Source organism: Lactuca serriola, chromosome 8 (assembly GCF_051521515.1).
Source record: "Lactuca serriola cultivar US96UC23 chromosome 8, Lser_US96UC23_V15, whole genome shotgun sequence".
Taxonomy (NCBI): domain Eukaryota; kingdom Viridiplantae; phylum Streptophyta; class Magnoliopsida; order Asterales; family Asteraceae; genus Lactuca; species Lactuca serriola.
In genome coordinates this window covers 38656545-38676716 of record NC_136415.1, presented here as the reverse complement: position 1 = coordinate 38676716, position 20172 = coordinate 38656545, and the positions used below count along the sequence as shown (strand labels likewise).

Here is a 20172-nt window from a genome sequence, read left to right as displayed (position 1 = left end):
ACTTTTTGATTCGGTTTTGATTTTAGCGGAAAAATCGAACCAAACCAAACCATGGTCACCCTTAATTTTTAATTAAACATAATTACTTTAAACATTATCAAAACACTAATCAATCATGATGTTTATATTCCATCATCCACATTAAAAAAAATCTACATGAGAATACCCATTACTCAAAATGTGCTACCAGTATACAAATCTCAAAATTAAAATTGAGTACAAGTTTTAAACTGGGAATATAAACAAAGATGAAAGTAACATGCTACGTTAGACAAATAAACGAAAGTATACTGTTGTGTTGCATTCAACCGGCATTTAGCACACAAAGAAATGTTTATACATATGCCTGTAACATTTAACCATTGAAGAGTCCACTTTTTTGTGTTTTGACCTAATAAACAAAGTTATTACAATAAGAGGCCAAAGATCACACATCAGACATAAAAAAGAGAAGTCACTGCTCATGGAGGGATGAAGTACACCACAGAGGATCAACAACATATTCAAATGTCGTGGTTTGCTACAAAAAGTACACCACCAAGCGAAGATTGTATTGGGCATCTATTGCCACCAACCAAAGGTTTTTTATAGCATCCTACTTTAATTAGTTTTTTTTATAACATTAAAATTTATAAAAATAATTATAATTTATGACAGTTGTTTTTAAAAACATCCAACTTTATGAAAAACATTTTATAGCATTCTATTTTAGGAAAAGAGTTTTTATAGCATCCTACTTACCAGTACTCCACGTTGGTTTATTGTTGCACAATCGTCAGGAGCATAGACATTCAACACTCTTGAGACCCTAACCTATTTCGTATATTTCCCAGAAATTTATAAAATCATTTTTTTACAACGGCGACACAAACACCCTTTAATCTACACTCATAAACTATTCATTAATTCCAGATATGTCCTGGACGCACTAGTATAAAACTAGTTTTTGACGTTGGTTTTTGAAAATAGGGTGGTGTTAGTTTTTATATTTCTCATCACTAAAGGTCATAAAGGAATTCACATGATTGTTTCCATGACATTGTACTAAAAACGATTCACCATTGCAAATCAAACTTTACATATTAACATCGGTTTTACATCAAAAAAAGTGACAAGTTGTGTGACGGCCGAAAATGGTGGCCAAATGTCCTCGTTTATAATGGGTTTTGTTATTTTATATGCACATTTATTTGTGTCGGTTATTATGTAATATCTGAATCCCGAGGTATGAATTTTAATTGTTTAAGTTTAAAATCTGGATGGCCACGACTTGGTGATGGCATCACCACGACGTGGCAAAGTAGTTTGGACTCGCACATCTTAAATGGGTGCCACGTCATGGCAGTAGGTGGCTATGGCATGGCGAACGTTTTGGACCAAACCCTAATCTACGAGGTTTGAGACCTATTTAAAGGAATGATGAGGCTAAGGTTTGTTCATCTTCAGCCTCCAACAACCTCCTAAGCCCTAATGAAACCCTAATTCTTTTCCTCCATTGTGGAAGCTCATTTTGGTTCTTTTGGAAGATCTTGTAAGAAGAAGGAAGAAGTAGTGAACCAAAATCCATAAATCAAGCTCCTATTTATCATCTTAGTACACTCTTGGACCTTTGTTAAGTGTCCAAGACTCCACATTTATGTTGTTAAGTTGCTAGATCTTTAGTTTGGTCCCATATTCTTCTTGGTCTTGTTAGTTGGGGTGGTGAGTGTAACATACACGTTCGGTTATCGTGTTATGAAATTTTAAAAGTGAATAATATAATGAAACATTATATGAATTTGAGCGTTGAGTTCTAACAGATAGTTTTTACTAGAATTGAAGTAAAACTATGTTTAGAATCATTCAAAATGTGTTGGAAGTCTTATGAGATTCCAATCAAAAGTTAACTATTGAAACTAACGAAAATATAAAATTGAAAATAAGTAAAATTATATTACTAAAAGTTGTAAAGAATCTCGTTAGAAACATTTAGGCGAAAACATCATCGAAATCCGAGTAAACGAAGAAGTTATGACTTACTGAAGTTTCGCGACAGAACCGGCATGACGCCATATGACGTAAAAAGTGAGTTTTTGATAATATACTTTTTAGCCTATATGATTTAAATGAAAGTTTTAGTATTCGTTAAACTGAGACCTTTCATAAAAAGAACGTCATAATCTGAATTCATATGAGTAAGTTATGATTTTTCTAAGTTTTAGAATAGCAGTAGACAGATAAAAACTCGAAATAAAGATCGAGCGATATTTAGCCGACGCAACCTAAACGAGAATCGAAGGTATCGTCAATAGTAGTATAACGGTAAAAAGACAGACAAAAACGGACGTCGGATGAAGAAATTATGAATTTTAACGAACTTTTCCTATCTCGGCCCGTTAAATATATAATATTAAAAATAAAGTCAAAATTAGCCAACGGAGTCTAAACGAAAGTTGTAGAATGTAATTTCACCTATGCGTGGATATAAAGAACGTCAAAAATGGAGCTCGTATGCGAAAGATATGGCTTTTTGAAGTTCGGAGCACAAACTTCGAGACCTGACTGCATTCACGACGTGAATCATAGAAATTCACGACGTGAACTACTTGAATGATACCTCTCAAGCCTAGAAGACACACGGAAAGCCTTAGGGGATGATTGGGATCAAACTCACGACGTGAACAAGCATGATTCACGTCGTGAACCTCGAAATTCAGCCTATAAATAGAAAGCGAAGCCCTTCGGAAATGGTTGATACTTTTCATTCCTCTCTAACTTTATACTCTCTTTTAGCCTACTTTTAACCCTCCCCCCCCCCCCCGGAAGCCTCGGTATCATCCCCGACACCCGAAGCAAGTCCCGACGCTCTGAAGTTCCCGAGAAAATCATATTTTCAAGTCGAAACTCTGCCCGAATAAGGCCTGGTTTTCAACTAAAATCCCCAGTTTCGTCACAGAAAGTCATATTTAGAGCCGAAGTGCTGCCCAAATTATCATTTATTCCTTCGGTTATTTCACAGTGAGTTCAATATATAGGAACAATTGTATGTTATGTGTTATATGTGCTATGTGCCTTCCTGTGTTATCTTGATTTTTATATCTTTGATCATGTAGAGCATGTCTCGTATCACTTCTGGTATTGGCTTTGAGCCTTTGGCCATGTAGATCATGTCTCGTATTATTCTAGTATCAGATTTATGTCTTTGGCCAGGTAGAGCATGTCTCGTATCACTTATGGTATTGGCTTTGTGCCTTTAGCCATGTAGAGCATGACTCGTATCACTTATAGTATTGGCATAAGGCTATGTAGGGCTGAAAGCCTGTATATTCTAGCAGAATGATAATCCAAAATTGTATGTCTTTTGTGCCATTTGGTCCGAAGTGTTACTGATGTATATCAAGTAGTTGAAATTGTTATGTCTCATTGAATATATATTATTGAATCAAATCATCGATTGATATGGAAAGCTTGTCGTATGATTCACATATGCCTTTGTTGTTCCTTGTTCCTCTTTGGTTCTGCCATATTGGAGTATATATATATATGGCATAACGTTATATTGTATCTATATTGAACTCACTAAACGTCATATACTGTTGCAAGATTTGGAATAGTTTATAATATTACTTTTGTACTTGGGTTTACGTTTGTATAAAAGCTTTAATATCTTGGGTAGTTATGTAATATATTAAAACTTAGTCGGTTTGTATCCAGTCTTTTGTAATCAAACTATCAATGTAAAATATTGTTTATAAATATGCATGTATCATGTTTTGGAGTAGCTTGGAGTAATAACAATGTATTTATTATGAAAGTTTGGGGTCTTTCAATCATGGTATCAGAGCAGTAGTTTAAGTGAACTAAATACAATGGATTGGTATTTAGACTTAAACCGTTGGAAGTTCAATATATGAATGGATTCATTGTAAGTATATGGATACAAACCATAGGAAAGATTTAAGTGGGGTATTGGGTAGTGATAAACCCTAGTATTCTAAAATATTAAGATACTTCAAAATTTTTAGAGAATTAGTTTAAGTGAACTAGGAATTTTGAAAATTTCTAGAGTTAAACATGGATTGCTAAGAGATGATGACACGACGTGTATCTAGTATATTTTAAGTTAAATACCTAAATGGACACAAGCACTAGAATATTATAGGAGATATGTCTTATATTCTAATATGTGCTAAATGATAAATGAATATAGCATGCCTTAGGTTGCTTGCTTATATTGCTATTACTTGAGAAAGTTTAAGGTTTGTTGCCGACCTTGGTCTGGAAGAAGAAATTTTAATTATTCCAGATTCTAAGAAACTTTTCGAAGTGATAAAGAGACTTATGATAGTTGACATCGATAATTTTATAGATAAATGATCAAGGGATATCGTAAAATAATATTTATGAAGTGTCATCGTAAATAGTGTATTAATACCTATAGAATGGTATTGTACATTTAAAGTATGTTTGATGAAATAATAACATCTTTGGAAGAATTATGTGCGTTTGAAACACATTTGGGCGAGATAAATGTGTTGGTGCAATCTATGAAGTTGTTCCACCGCTGTCCAGATTGAAGCAGTGATTGTTTATAGAATCAGAAGAACCGAAGATGGTGATCAATACTTCGGCAGTATCGTAATTGATGTTGTGCAAGATTTAGAAGAATTAAATGAAGATCAAAGGAAAGGCTAATGAAGTTTTCAGACTTAATAGGCCAAGAATTTGCCTAAACATTTTGATGTAGTATGTAGTTTAAGTAGTAACCCTATACAGGATGTTCAGACTTAGTATTTAATAATATTGAGTGACGATTAACTTCTATCACATCCTTATGGAAGTTCCATTGTGTGTTAATCCGAATTTAACATACATGATTAGGATTGTGAATTAATTCATTTAATGGTAAAAGGCTAAGTAACTTACTTGTCTAAGTAAGGTAGAATGCTTAGTTGAAGAAGCAATACACCCATAGTATTGTATGAGAAGAAATGTTGTAGTCAGGAATGACAAAGAACCAAGCTAAAGCTAGTAGAACATGCTGAGATGCAGCTATAATGTGGACTTCCTTAGATAGACTCCTATAAAGTAGACTTAAAAGATACGCTCATGAGAAGAAGACTTACTAGTATACAGGAATGACGATGTCATGGAAGGATAATGAAATGAACAAATATGCATAATGACTTGCATGTGATAGAAGATGATGCAGGTAGTTGGAAATCGTTTATCTCCACACTTCTAGAAAAAATTTTGGTATAGTGTGTCTTACAGAGTAGACACTACCCGAGAAAGAATTTGTATGAAGAATTTGGAAGTAAAATTCCTATCGACCTAGGAAAAGTATTAGGATATGCTAAATCGAGCATATGCGTAAAAGGAATTCTAGAATGTGAATTTAAGAAATCCAAGATATGTTTGATAGAATCGTGAAATCCCTAGTTGATTCTAGGAGAAATTGTTGTATGTACTTGTTTGAATACACTCAGGTGTGAAAAGTTGCTTTATGAAAACTTTTGAATGGTGACTTAGAAAACTGCGAGATAATACTTGGAACGAGTATGAGTAGGTGTGAATAGTAGTAGAGGCCTATACTACTAGAAGCATACGACTCACACTTGGATCAGGGAAAGTCACAAGGTTAGCAAGAAGTTAAAAATTGATTCCGTTTTTGTTCGAGTATGCCATTACCTTTGTTTCGGTGATGACTAAGAAGATGATTTTCGTTCAAACCTTAGTAGTCGTAAAGAAGATGATTTTCTCCAATACCAAGAGCTCCAAAGCTCATATCTAGCCTCTCATGTGGTCCATAGGGATAAAGTTTCCAACTTTGTCCATTGGGACTATCCAAAAAGGTTTAAAACTCAATCCATAAGCTTAATAGTGCAAGGGATTAACCAATAAGCACTTAATCCATAAAGACATAGTCCAAAAACATAGATCTAACTTCCTTGAGCTAGAAAACCACGTAAATTTGTCAACTTTACATTCATGCATATCTAAATGAAGCTTTTAAGCTTACAAATGACTTAATAATTGACTTAATGCATGCATGATACCAAAACTCTTATAAAGCTTGCACCTTTATGCTTAAGGACACCAAAACAAACTCAGACCTAAAAGAACAAACTCTAAAACGACTTAACTCATCTATTAACCCAAAAAGCAACCAAAAACACAACAAACTAATTATGAAGAGATTTAAACATATACAAGACAAGATGCAAACTTGATACCTAAGAAAGTTTCCCCAAACTAACTTTTCGAAAAAAAATTAAAAAATTTTTTGAAAAAAAATATATTTATAAAATTAGAAAATTACCAGTAAACCTGCTAAAAGAGTCAAATTGAAAAAAATTAAAAAAACTATAAAAGTTTTTTTCTTAAATAAATATAAAATTTAGGTTTAAAAAGTAAGAATCGTAAAATATAAGTTTTTTTAATAACATAAATATAAGTACCCGTTTCTTGCGTTTCTTTATGTTTCTTTGATTAGTGTATACCTACAAGTTCTTTGAGTCAGCTTTTATGGGTTGTACAAGCAAACACACGAAGGAAGGAAATCTATCAAGTATATAAAAGCTAAAAAGAAGATAAGGCACGTCACCTTTACCAAAACAAAAACTCAAATATCATGGCGTGGTTTCTTTCAATTGCATATCGCCATGTCCAAGACGCCACGCTATTCCACATCATTTGTTAAACTACCTCAACCTATTTATTTACTTTTTTTTAATTTATCAAATGTAGTTTCTTTCTTTTTATTTTATTTTTTTAACTTATCAAAATGTAATTTCTTTATTTTTATTTAGAACGGCTGACTAGACACCCACTAATTTTATTCATAAAGCTAGATATTTTATCCACCATTAGAGTTGAAATCTCTACCATTTAGAGAAAAGGACACATTTTTGTTACACCATGATAACACTATGCTATAAGCCTTTTGGTATGTAGTTATTGTTTTGCAAAGTGATTATTTATCCACTCGTGATGCAGTTGTTAAATTTAATGCTTCTGAGTATATATAAATGTACCCACACGCTGCGTCTTAATTGAACCAAACACAAGTATTTAAGAAAGAATATATGATATATTAATTCAAATTCAAATAATTACAAAAGAATAAATTTGAATGTATCATGTTTCTACGTAGTGATTATATGCTTCTTCTACATACTGGGCATGTATTGTGGTTAAGAAGCCATTGTGATATGCATTCCGGATGAAACTTGTGCTCACACTGTGGAAACATTCCAGCTGCATCCGCAACCTCAAAATCCTGTTTCAATCAAGATTAAATGCCATTTTGTTATTAACATGCAAGATTCATTATTAAAAAAGATTACAATATATATATATATATATATATATATATATATATATATATATATATATATATATATATATATATATATATATATATATGTACCTTATCAAACACAGGATACATTGATGATCAACTAATTAACAAAATTGACATTAATCTTATTTAAATCAATGCAACTTACTTGAAGGCAAATTGAGCAACAAGTTGTATTTCCAAAAGCATCAAAGACGTCATCTTTTGTTATTTCAATCTTTGGAAGCTTAATGAGTTTCTCACAACTTGCAACCTGGTCACACCACACCAAATTGAATTTCAAATAGTCAATGATTGAATGTATGCCTTAAATGCATCCATATTCACGTATCTTAGATATTTAATTTTCTTTCTTCCATTGATTTCAATCATTGACTGCATACCTTGTTAATTAGGAATATATGATCTTCATCTCGAAGAAGTTTTGATTCCAAAGCACTTGCTACAATATCAACCTACATCGATAATATTATAATTACTGAGTGAAATGTTTTTGTAAAAAGGTTTAAAAAAAATAAAAAAAGGCAAAATTTACCAGGTGAAGAAAGCAGCCATGTTCATCATCATGATCAGAATACAAAAGCTGTTGAAAGGTAGCCGTAGTAATTTTCTGTGACAAAGCTGCCCCTGATGTTGCACCCATGATCACATCTTGTAAGAGGTTCGTTTTGTCCTTAAACCCGATCAATGCGCCTACAACTGCTCCAATTATACCTCCAGCTACACTCACAAAGCATATGATCGACAATAGGGTTAAAAATGTAATTAAAACCACTATCATTACAGAAGTGTATCTATATTATGGAGACTGATCACTGACCTACACCAAAGTGGAAGACGAAGATGAGAAGGAGTGCATGGAAGAAAATTAGAGAAAACATGGAGGTGAAAAGCTCTTTCATCTTGTCACCATAATGAATTAACGGAGTTTTTAACAACGAAGAAGAAACTATGGTGAGTTTGATGGAGGGCAACCACGTGATGATGATCATAGCTATTAATTTCTGTAAAAGGGTTTTGAATTTTGATCGTAAAATGATTGCTTGAAATTGAATTTTTGTGTTTATATGGAAAAAAAGAATGGGATATGTCTTGGAAGTTGGAAGGAAGAAAGCAAGAAACTTCACGTTATGGACTTATGGTCAAAGTTGAATATTCTCAGAATTTTGGGAACTACTTTATTCAAACCCTGTGTTTTCCAAATTTCGGAGAATAAAATCTTTATATAACAAAGGATGAGTAGATGGATAATCACCAAAATTACCACATTCCAAAAATATTTATATAACCAAATAGCCCAACTTTTTGAGATTTTGGCAAAAGACGATCTTGTTCTCAAAAGGTTATATACTATTATATTTGAACTAAACATTGAATTTGGAAATTAATTTTTGTGGCCCCACATATTTAAAGTTTTTTTTTTTTGCATATGAAGATGTCGACGTGAAAAACAAGTTTGAAAGTCTCCATTTGTCTGTCACTTTATGCTGTAAGTTTTGTGAATATTTGTTGTGTATATCTTAGCGGTAACTTGTTCTTCATTTCATTTGAGCAAAATTACATAAATGGTCTTCCGTGTTTTAGAATAAGTCAGTAGGTTTAGTCCCTAAGTTTAATCCTGATGAAGATGATATGTATAGTTTCAATTTCAATATGAAGTTACTCTGATACACTTTACTATTATATTTTATATTTTTTTCTTTGTTTTACTTTAATTTATATAATATTGAATTAAAGGTACATCATCCAAACTAAACCCACTCTCACCCAAATAAAAGAAAAGGGCAAAGAAAAAAAAATACGATAAACGGACAGTATATTGTATTTTTGTATCCTAAGTTTGAGAGTAATGGAAAAAGAAATAAATACTTTATGAAGAGAAAACAAATTAAATTTAAGGGGGGGGGGGGGGGGGGGGGGGGGAGCAGGGATAGAGATATACAAAGAGTTCGAGTCCAATTTTAAGTTTTTATGAACCAAAAGGAATTGATATAATGATAAATTTAAAAAATAATTTGCATTCAAGTGTCTTACGACCTGGTACATTGTCAACCAAATTCCAAACTTGATTGCCATATATGGACTTGATCTTGTTGTCCATTGTCTCTTTCCACTTGACAGACTTAGAGCCCACCATGACTTCCTTGTAGTTAGAAGGCTCATCTAAATTTATCAGTGTATTATCACAGATAAACGTATCATCATCTGTAGTAATATGGAAATCATAAAACTCTGGTGTCATTCTAACTCTATTGGAACGTCTAAGAGGTAATGACTCGTCAACTGGTTCAACAGGAATTTTTTCCTCAAGTTGAACGCTAGTGTTCGAGGTTCCTTTATCGTTTGACTCTTGAATATCTTCAAGATCAATTACACTCTTATTGTCTTCTTTGCATATGAGCTCTCTCTTGTGAAAAACTCCTCTTCATGCTACGAAAATCACGTTTTCACTAGGTCCGTAGAACAAGTATCCAAAAGACTTTTGTGGATAGGCGATAAAAATGCATCTCTCACTACGAGACTCCTCTTCATGCTACGAAGACCACCTTCAACCAAATGTCATTAACTTTTCATGAAACCTAAAACTACAAACTATACCATTCGATGCGATTTGTTAGAATACTAAGTTATGCTTGTAGTTTGTGATTCTAAGTTATATAAAAAAGTTGATAATACTTTGTAGGGAGTTTTATTCAAAAAATATATATAAATTTTGAGTTCTCAATGGAATAAGAGAAAAGGAATCTTTTATGAGACTTCTTTTTTTGTTACTCCAAGATATCTCGTTGTATTGATACATCTTTTGTCTTTCTAAATGATGGAATGTTTTAATGTTTTTCTACACCTATAAAATTGAAGTATTTTGGAGATGCAATTCAACAAAACAATGGAATGTAAAGGACATAAAAATGATTTTATATGGATCCAAAAAATACAAGAAATTGAAACCACAAGTACATCTTCATCGAGAAAAAAAATAATTAAAAATTGAACTTGCACTTTTTGAAAAACTTACGGATTAAGGACTATTTATATAATAGTCTTTTGTTTTGAAAGAAGAGTTTCCAGCATCCTTTGATGAATATCAACATCGAAACAATTCACTAGATCGTGTTGAAAGTCTTATTATCACCGTTTTTGTTGTAAATTTTTTGAATAACTGTTATATATTGCTTAGTAAGTGTCATAACATGGTATGAAATATCCAACTTTAAAATAGAAAGAATGGTTAAAACTCTACAAATCAACCTTAATATTAACTTCTTAAAATTCAATACAAAACAAAATGGTTTATTCACCCACCAAGTTTGTAGTTCAAAGAACGGGCCAATAAAGAATTAGTTTGGTTATCAATTGATCGGGAGCAAGAGGTTGTGGCTCTGATACCAATTAAAGAATTATATCAACCAAACTAACACTTTGATTGTATTAGAGAAATTCAGTATCACAAAAACTCTAACAATTGACCTACCTCTATACATGATCAACGCATACATATATAGATCTAGAATTCATATTGGATTACAATTCCTAAACAAAGAATTAGGAAACTTTCCATATAACGCGTATCTTGGACAGCACTCCAAAACACCAATGGGTCGACCCACGACATTAAGCCCATGGTCTCAACCCATTCGACCAACAATCACCCCCTGAATGGTTGAGACGGCAACTCGCACACACCGAGTAACGATCTCATTTCACCGAACCTTACTCGCGCTAAGGCTTTTGTTAGGGGATCCGCTACTTGTTCTTTTCCCGCCACGTGTTCGACTTCTACTTGCTCGTTTTCCACATGCTCCCGAATGAAGTGGAAACAAGTGTGAATATGTTTGCTCCTCCCGTGAAACACCGGATTTTTAGACAACGCGATCGCCGACTTGTTGTCTATACGAATCAACACCTTTTGTTTCTCTAATCCGGTCACCTCCGCGAGCAACTCCCTTAGCCAAATTGCTTGGCATGCTGCTGAAGTAGCTGCCATGAACTCGGCTTCACACGAAGATAAAGCAACGGTTTCTTGCTTTTGCGAGCACCACGTAATAGGGGATTTACCAAGAAAGAAAATGTGACCAGTAGTACTCCGACCATCATCCATGTCTACATTATGACTACTATCACTATAACCCAAAAGTTTCAACTCGTCACACTTTTCATATTTAATTCCAAGCGAAATTGTACCACGAAGGTAACGAAGAATTTGCTTGATCGCGCGCGCATGAGATTCTCTTGGACTTTGCATATAACGACTTACTACCCCGACCGAGTAAGATAAATCTGGACGAGTGTGAAGGAGGTAGCGTAAGCATCCAACTATCCTTCTGTAATTAGTGGCTTCAACTTCTGGTTCATTCTCGGCTTTTGATAATTTTAGTCCCGGTTCCATTGGACATTGAGTGGCATTGCATTCTTCCATCCCGGCTTCTTTTAAAATTTTCATTGCATATCCCTCTTGCTTTATAGTAACACAACCCTTTTCTTGAGAAACCTCAATGCCCAAGTAATAAGTCAACAAGCCAAGATCTGACATTTCAAACTTTGACGACATCATGTTTTTGAATTGGCTTGTTATTTCATGACACGTTCCCGTTACGAATAAGTCATCTACGTACACTGCCACAATGATATATTCTCCTTTTGAAGCCTTTTTATAAACCGTCGTTTCTTGCAAACATCGTTTAAAACCCATTCCTCGTAAGATGCCATCAAGTTTAATGTTCCACGCCCTTGGTGCTTGTCTTAGGCCATATAACGCTTTTGCTAACTTGTAAACTTTTTCTTCTTCTCCTTTTTTCTCAAAACCTTCGGGTTGTTGTACGTACACTTCTTCTTTTAATTCACCATGCAAGAAGGCCGTCTTTACATCCAAGTGATAAATTTTCCATCCCTTCCCGGCCGCGAGAGCGATCAATAAACGAATCGTCTCGAGTCGGGCTACTGGTGCGAAAACTTCATCAAAATCAATCTCGTGTTCTTGTACATAGCCTTTTGCTACGAGTCGCGCTTTGTACCTAGAAATAGATCCGTCCGCATTTCTTTTGATTTTATATACCCACTTTAATCCGATGGGTTTAACATTCTTGGGAAGAGACACCAACTCCCAAGTTTTATTCCTTTCAATTGACTCGATCTCGTCTTTCATTGCCTTAAGCCATTCGGGTTTCACAATGGCTTCTTTTAAAGTACTTGGTTCCTCGTCAAACGATAACATTAATTCATTCATGTTAAGCTCATAATCATTGAGGTGAACTGGCAAAACGGAAACACGATTAGAACGACGTACCGGGTTATTCGCGAACTCGTTATTGCCGTCGGACTCGTGGTCGCTGTTGTCCGTATCAGGTTCTGTCGAGATTGCGCTGTCCACTGTTGGGCTCGGGGCTGCTGGGCTCGGCGCTACTGATGGGCTTTCATTTAAATGTTGCGGAGATGGGGTGGCATTGGTATTGGGCTGGTGAGTCCCATTATGTGGCTGATTTATCAAAGTGGCCCAAGCAATTTTGAATGTTCCAGAATCATTTTCCTTTTCCGCTGCTATTGTTCTCGTACCTTTTTCAATTTCCTTTTTCCATTGCCATGACAACTTTTCATCATAAGTTACATTGCTGCTTATAATAATTTTATTTTCATATGGGTTAAATAAACGAGCACCTCCCGAACCCGGTTCCGTTCCGAAATAAACCAATGGTCTCGATCTATCGTCAAGTTTCTTTAGATGTTTCGAAACAATCCTTTCATACGCAACGCATCCGAACACCTTTAGATCTTCAAGATTCGGTTTTTGACCATAGAGTTTTTCGTAAGGCGTGACTCCTACTAACGCTCTCGTAGGGGTACGATTTATAATATAGGTTGCATGTCGAACGGCTTCTCCCCAAAACTGATTTGGAACTTCTTTTGCTTTCATAAGACAACGTGTCATCTCGATTAGCGTCCGGTTTCGTCGTTCTACTATGCCGTTTTGTTGGGGTGAGTACGGAGCCGTTAACATTCTTGCAACACCTTCTTCGCTCCAAAAACGATTAAAATCGTTTGAAGTAAACTCTCCCCCTCTATCTGTGTGGAACGTCTTTATAGCCTTCCCGGTCCTATGTTCAATGGACTTTTTGAATTTTTTAATTACATCTGCCGCGTCGTTTTTGTGTTTTAACAAAAAAGACCACATGTATCTAGAAAAATCGTCAATTAGCACTAAAATATAAACGTTACCGGCCATCGTGGGAGGATCAATAGGCCCGCAAATATCTCCATGTAACATCTCGAGAATATTTTTAGACTTATAATTGGTTTTCTTCGGGAATGTGTGTTTGTTTTGTTTGCTTATCACACAAATTTCACAAACTTCTTCTTGATGTTTCAAAATTGGAACTCCATTAGTCAACTTGTGCATCATATTCACCGCACCAAAGTTGATATGGCCTAGTCGTGCATGCCATAACCAAGACTCGTCATCGATCTTTGCTTGCAAATATTGGGGTTTTCCAACTTTAAGTCGTGTTTTATAAAGACGATTTTCACTACGTGGAACCTTCATTAGCAACCTTCCATTTCGATCTTTCATTGTCAAGTAATCACCATGCATTCTAATGTCACAACCGGATAGTGTCGTTTGGCCAAGACTTATGACATTGCTACGAAGAGAGGGAATATAGTAGATATCTTTCATAACTTTTTGCTCACCGTTTTTTCCTTCGAACAAAATTGATCCTTTTCCTTCAATTCGAACACACGAGCCATCTCCAAATCTTACTCTTCCGGTTATCCGTTTATTCAACTCCGAAAAATATGAGTACTTCCCGGTCATGTGATTACTTGCCCCATTGTCGAGGTACCACATATCGTCGTCTTCTTGATTTGCCTCTACTTTGGGTGGAATGTATTTGTCTTCATTTAGGAAGATTGTCTCCTCTTGCATCATAAAAAATGTTCCTTCTTCGTGATCGACCTCCTCTCGGGCATCGTTGAGATTTGCTTCATGTTTCCTGTTACGTTCCGGGCATCGCGAAACAAAGTGTCCAAACTTATCACACCGGTAACACTGAATATTTGATAGGTCTCTTTGTTCATGATTTTTGCCTTTTCGTCTTTGATCATCACGATTCTTTGATGAGTCCCTTTGATCGTGGTTTTGGGTGTTATCTCGACCACGGCCACGTCCTCGGCCTCGTCCCCCACGGTATACACCACGTCCTCTCCCACGGCTTGAGTCTTGGTTTCGATTTGAGTTATCGGTCTTGGCATAAAGTAGCTTTTCACCGGAATCGGATGCTTTGCCGATTTCTTTAGTCCGTTCCTCGTAAGCTTTCAGCCGCCCAACTACATCTTCAAAAGTAATGGTTTTTAAATCCAAAACTTGCTCGAGTGCTGCTACGATGTGAATGAATCGACTAGGAAGACTCGTAAGAAATTTCTTCACCAACTTCTCTTGTGAGATTGTTCCTCCAAGTGTCGCTGAAACGGTCGCAAGTCCCGATAGTTTTGAAGAGAAATCGTCAATAGTGCTCGTATCTTTCATCTTCAAACTTTCGAATTCCGAAGTCAATGTTTGCAAACGTGCTTCCTTCACTCGATCCGCACCAATGTTCCGAGATTTGATTGCATCCCACATCTCCTTAGCAGTGGCGAGATTCCCGATTTGCAAGATTAAATCTTCCGGTATTGATTGAAACAATAATCCCATCACGATATTGTTTCTCTTTGCATCCGTTGAACCCGGATCAACCACGTCCCACACGCCGTGAATGCCGAGTAAAACTTTCATACGCATGTTCCATATCGTGTAATTTAATGGCGTCAGCTGCGGAAATTGAAACGAGATCGAGTGTGCCTCCTTCACGGGCAGATTCGCTCCGTCTCCTGCCATGAATAATCAACAACAAACCACACACCTTCTTCAACAGATGTGCAATAAAATAATGATTCCAATTAAGAAAATGGAAACGACGACCAATAGGACCAAATGCTTTTTCTTTAATTGGACCACAAGAAAACAATTGTTTTCTTCAAAACGTGTTCTTGATCGAGGAAACAATTAATAAATAATTGGGGTATTAAATACTTGGAGGAAAAGCAACAGTTTTGCATAAGAAGTTCCTAATTCTTTGTTTAGGAATTGTAATCCAATATGAATTCTAGATCTATATATGTATGCGTTGATCATGTATAGAGGTAGATCATGTATAGAGGTAGGTCAATTGTTAGAGTTTTTGTGATACTGAATTTCTCTAATACAATCAAAGTGTTAGTTTGGTTGATATAATTCTTTAATTGGTATCAGAGCCACAACCTCTTGCTCCCGATCAATTGATAACCAAACTAATTCTTTAATTGGTATCAGAGCAATTCAGTATCACAAAAACTCTAACAATTGACCTACCTCTATACATGATCAACGCATACATATATAGATCTAGAATTCATATTGGATTACAATTCCTAAACAAAGAATTAGGAAACTTTCCATATAACGCGTATCTTGGACAGCACTCCAAAACACCGATGGGTCGACCCACGACATTAAGCCCATGGTCTCAACCCATTCGACCAACAGCCAATAATCATCGGTCATTCATGACCCAAAACATAATAGTGTATTTGATAAGGTTATGAGGAGTGGTCAGATTCAACCCACTTAAAAAGTGATGTCAACTTATCGTCACGTCAGCTTCACTACAAATCTGATTTCGTATAAGGAAGTTATGATTTTTTTAAGATTTAGCATAACAGTGCACAGTCCGGAATTCAAATTTTAGATCGATCGATTTTTGGCCAATACAATCTAAACAAGAATCAAAGATCTCGTTAATAGGAGCCCAAATATATAAAGACAGACGAAAACGGATATCAGATGACAAAGTAATGAAATTTTAACGGATTTTATTTGTTTAAGCCTATTAAAATATAATTTTAAAAATAAATTTAAAATTAGCCGACAGAGTCTAAACGAAAGTTGTAGATTTCGTCGCTACCTACGCGTGAATATAAAGAACGTCAAAGACGGAGCTCGTATGCGAAAGTTACAAAATTTAGAAGTTATGTATAGGCTGATGCGAAGAGTGCCACGTGGCACCATCTCGGCCCTTGCTTTCTCCCCATGGCCTCGCATGCGAAGCTGACACCTGCCTCATCATATGTGCAGTGTAGCACCTCGTACGTGCAGCATACTGAGTACGTGCAGCATACTCCGAGGCTACGCTCGGTGTAGTCCAAGAGTATGGAGAGGACATAGTTATTTGTCATTAATCCGGGAGCATGGATTAGACATAGTCAATTGTCCCTAGTCCGAGAGTATGGAATGGTCATAGTTATTTATTTGAGAGCATGGATTAGACATACCTGATCTGGGAGTATGGATTAACTAAAGAGGTTAATTTTAGATCCGAGAGTATAGATCATGTCATTGTGAGGATTGACGGGTGGGGTAAATTTACTTATATGAGGTGAAATTGTATATATTGTGAGCTCTAAAACATATATATATATATATATATATATATATATATATATATATATAACATTATGGGATTGAAATCTCTATGTACTCACCAGGTTTCGCAACCTGACCCACTTAGTTTATTTGTATCACAAGTATTGATACGAGGACACATTACATTGAGAGATTAAAGGGGATGTAAATCATTAGTGTAAATGAATGTAAGGTCTGTTTATGCTTGTGTTTTTGTATTGACAATGACATCCCAAAGTTTTAATATAAACAAAATACATTTCTTCGGAAATTGCTTTGATAATATATTTATCATGTTTTCTGGGAACAAATTCCACAACATATTTCTTTAAAATTGATACTCTCATTTTTAATAAGCATAAATAAAAATTTTAAAATGACTGTGAATTTGGGGATGTCACATTGCAAGAGCTTTACGAATATCTGACATTTAATAGACTAAACATTACTTACGTTGTTCAGCAAGTATGAACACCTTGTTTCGAATCGTTTCATAATTCAGGGTCGTGACCCGATAACCAATTATCATAAGGCTTGGGGCCTTTGGGAAAGAGACTTAGTCCCCTTTGAGTGTGGATAATGTAGATTAGATGATCGGGGAGTTTGGTTTGTGTTTTGGAGTCTAAGACTATATCGGTAAAGTGGCAGTTCGGGACTTTTATGAATTTTGGATTTTAGTTCGGAAAAGTTAATTGAAGTGTAGAGCTTCTCATTACCTTTCTGTGGATATAAGGATCGTCGGATTCAGAATTAAAACGAATAAGTTATGGCCATTTGAAGTTAACAAGGATTTGGGGCAAAGCCGAGTACGCTGGGCATACAGAGAGTACACTAAGCGTACTAGGCTCAAACGATCGTGAGTTCACCCACGTACGCTGGTCGTACGTGGGATTACGCTAGGTGTACGCAAGGATTGGGCTAACCCTAATTTTTAGGGTTTGCACCCTATTTAAACAACTTAAACCACCTTTGGACATATTATTAAGTAGCCTCCATCACCCTATACCCTAAAAATGAAACCCTAAGTGCCTCTTGTGAGTTTTGAGCTTGAAAGTGAGATTTAATGGTGTTTTAGTGAAAGAAAAAGAAGAACTCTTGGTGGTTGCTTTGGAGTAGCTTGTAGATCTAGATTCATCATCATCTTTGCAAGACATTTGAGGTATAAAGTTCTCTACTGGATGGTTCATTATGCTAGATCTAGTTTGGGACCATGTTTATGCATTTTGGGTCTTTTGAGCTAAATTTGAGCTTTTAATCTACTCGAGAAGCCATGGATGTTATATCTTAGCTCCATGGAGGTCCCTTGTTTATAAAAATGCGAACTTTATGAAAGATATTGGTCCATGCAAGTGTTAAGAGCCTTATTAAGCTTCTTTTGGAGTGTTGGTTCCCATTAAGTCAATTCGTCCTTTAGGATCAGATCTGAGAATTTGGTTAGAGTTCTCAACTGATTAAGTGCTTAATGGAGTGGATTGGTGGTCTGGGCAGTACGTTGGGCGTACCTAGTTGGTACGATGCACGTACTGGCCTCGGAAGGAGTACGTTAAGCATACGAGCTGAGTACGCCCCGCGTACTCAGCAGATTGACTTTCAGTTTGACTTCCTCAGGTTTGGGCCATATTTTGGGCTTTTAGGATTTGAACCTTGTTGGGCCATTGGACTTCTAACTTTGGGTCATGGATAGACTATGAACTTTCTTGGGATTAGGTCCATAGTGGTTTTTGGGCCCAATTTGGAAGTTGGGCCTTGTGATGCCATTTAAGAAATTTGGGCCTTTTGAGTAGTTGGGTTGGGCCTTGGTTTTGGGTCAAGTAAGGAAAAGGGTAAATGGTCTTTTACCCTGGAAATTAGTCAAGTGGCTTAGATTCTTGAATAAGGCTCGAGATCCAGTTATTAATTGGAGATTATTTGATGATGTTAGCGCGGGGATTTTCCAGACCAACGGACAAAGATTTATTTGAGAGATTCCAGCTAGGGGTGAGCAAAAACCGAACCGCAAACCAAAAAAACCAAAAAAACCGCATAAACCGAAACCGAAATGAAAACCGATGGTGCGGTTTTTAGTTTTGCAAAAACCGAAAATACACGATGCGGTGCGGTTTCTAGTCTCGCAAAAACCGCAAAAAACCGAACCGCACCGCATATATATATATATATATATATATATATATATATATATATATATATATATATATAAAGTGTTGATATTTGTAAGAACCAAGAACTTATGACAATTAAAATTTCTATAAATATAAATATCTATCTTATCTATCAAATGATGATTCTATATTTTTAAACTTACAGTCAGTGATATTTATAATATTATTGCATGTGCATGTGAAACAAATATTATATTAAATTCGTATTATGTTCAACCATTAGAAACATGTTTGATGAATGGTTATGTAATTTGATTTCAAACCAAGAGGTGGTGGTATCGGTTCATCTCCAATAAATAATTAGCACTCCTCATCTGAGTCAAAGTAACTCGTTGAGTTACTTGAGTTTTAGTAAAAAGGCAAAATGAAAACAAAAAAAACTAACAAAACCGCAAAAAAAAAAAAAAAAAAAAAAAAAAAAAAAAAAAAAGCGAACCGCATAAAAACCGAACGGTGCGGTTTCTAAATTTCAAAAACCAAGTTGCGGTTTTCGGTTCGGTTTTGGCCAAAAACTGCACCGAACCGCACCATGTTCACCCCTAATTTCAACAGTTAGAGGTGAGTTTCCTCACTGTGTGTAGTGGATCGAAGGCACCAATGGCGGCCAATGGTTGTTATGTTTAGGATGCTAGTTGTCAGCGTAACTATTACCTGTGATATGCTTTATATGTTTACCGAGCCGGGCCCGATGACTATCCTGTATGCTATTTATATTTGTGATATTGCATATATTGTATGATTATGTGTTTATATGTATACCGAGCGGGACCTGATGTCAGGCGGGGCTTGATGATTGATAGATTTGTTTACCGAGCGGGGCTCGATGACGGGCGGGGCCCATTATATGTTTGATATGTATGGTATGTAGTATCTTAGGGAACTCACTAAGCTTTGTGTTTACGGTTTTCAGTTTATGTTTCAGGTAACTCGATTTCAAAAGGGAAGAGCTTAGAATGACTGTATTACACACACCACATTGTTCCGCATTTTATATAACTCTGATGTATTTGGATGTTTATTGACATACTCTGAGTTCACTATGGTTTTTATGATATTGTTTTGGATAACGGTTTTATTAATATAGAAATAAAAAATTTTGGTTTTAATTTTGTGACGTTACAAGGTAAGTTTATACACGCATGATCCCAGAGAACTCTATTTTACAGCCCTTAAATGTATCCGTCGATATTTGTGGGGCATTCTCG

At 35.6% G+C, this 20172-nt stretch overlaps 1 protein-coding gene across 1 annotated transcript; it reads right to left on the bottom strand.

Annotated features, from left to right (window-relative positions):
- Positions 1-7052: 7052 nt before the first annotated feature.
- Positions 7053-8525, bottom strand: LOC145069237 (NEP1-interacting protein 2-like). The gene is made up of 5 exons (XM_079016181.1): positions 8163-8525; positions 7878-8062; positions 7726-7797; positions 7491-7595; positions 7053-7261 (listed from the first exon to the last, which is right to left on the bottom strand). The coding sequence occupies exons 1-5, from the start codon at positions 8332-8334 to the stop codon at positions 7139-7141; spliced, it is 657 nt and encodes a 218-aa protein (XP_078872307.1). The 5' UTR covers positions 8335-8525; the 3' UTR covers positions 7053-7138.
- Between the last annotated feature and the right edge of the window lie 11647 nt (positions 8526-20172).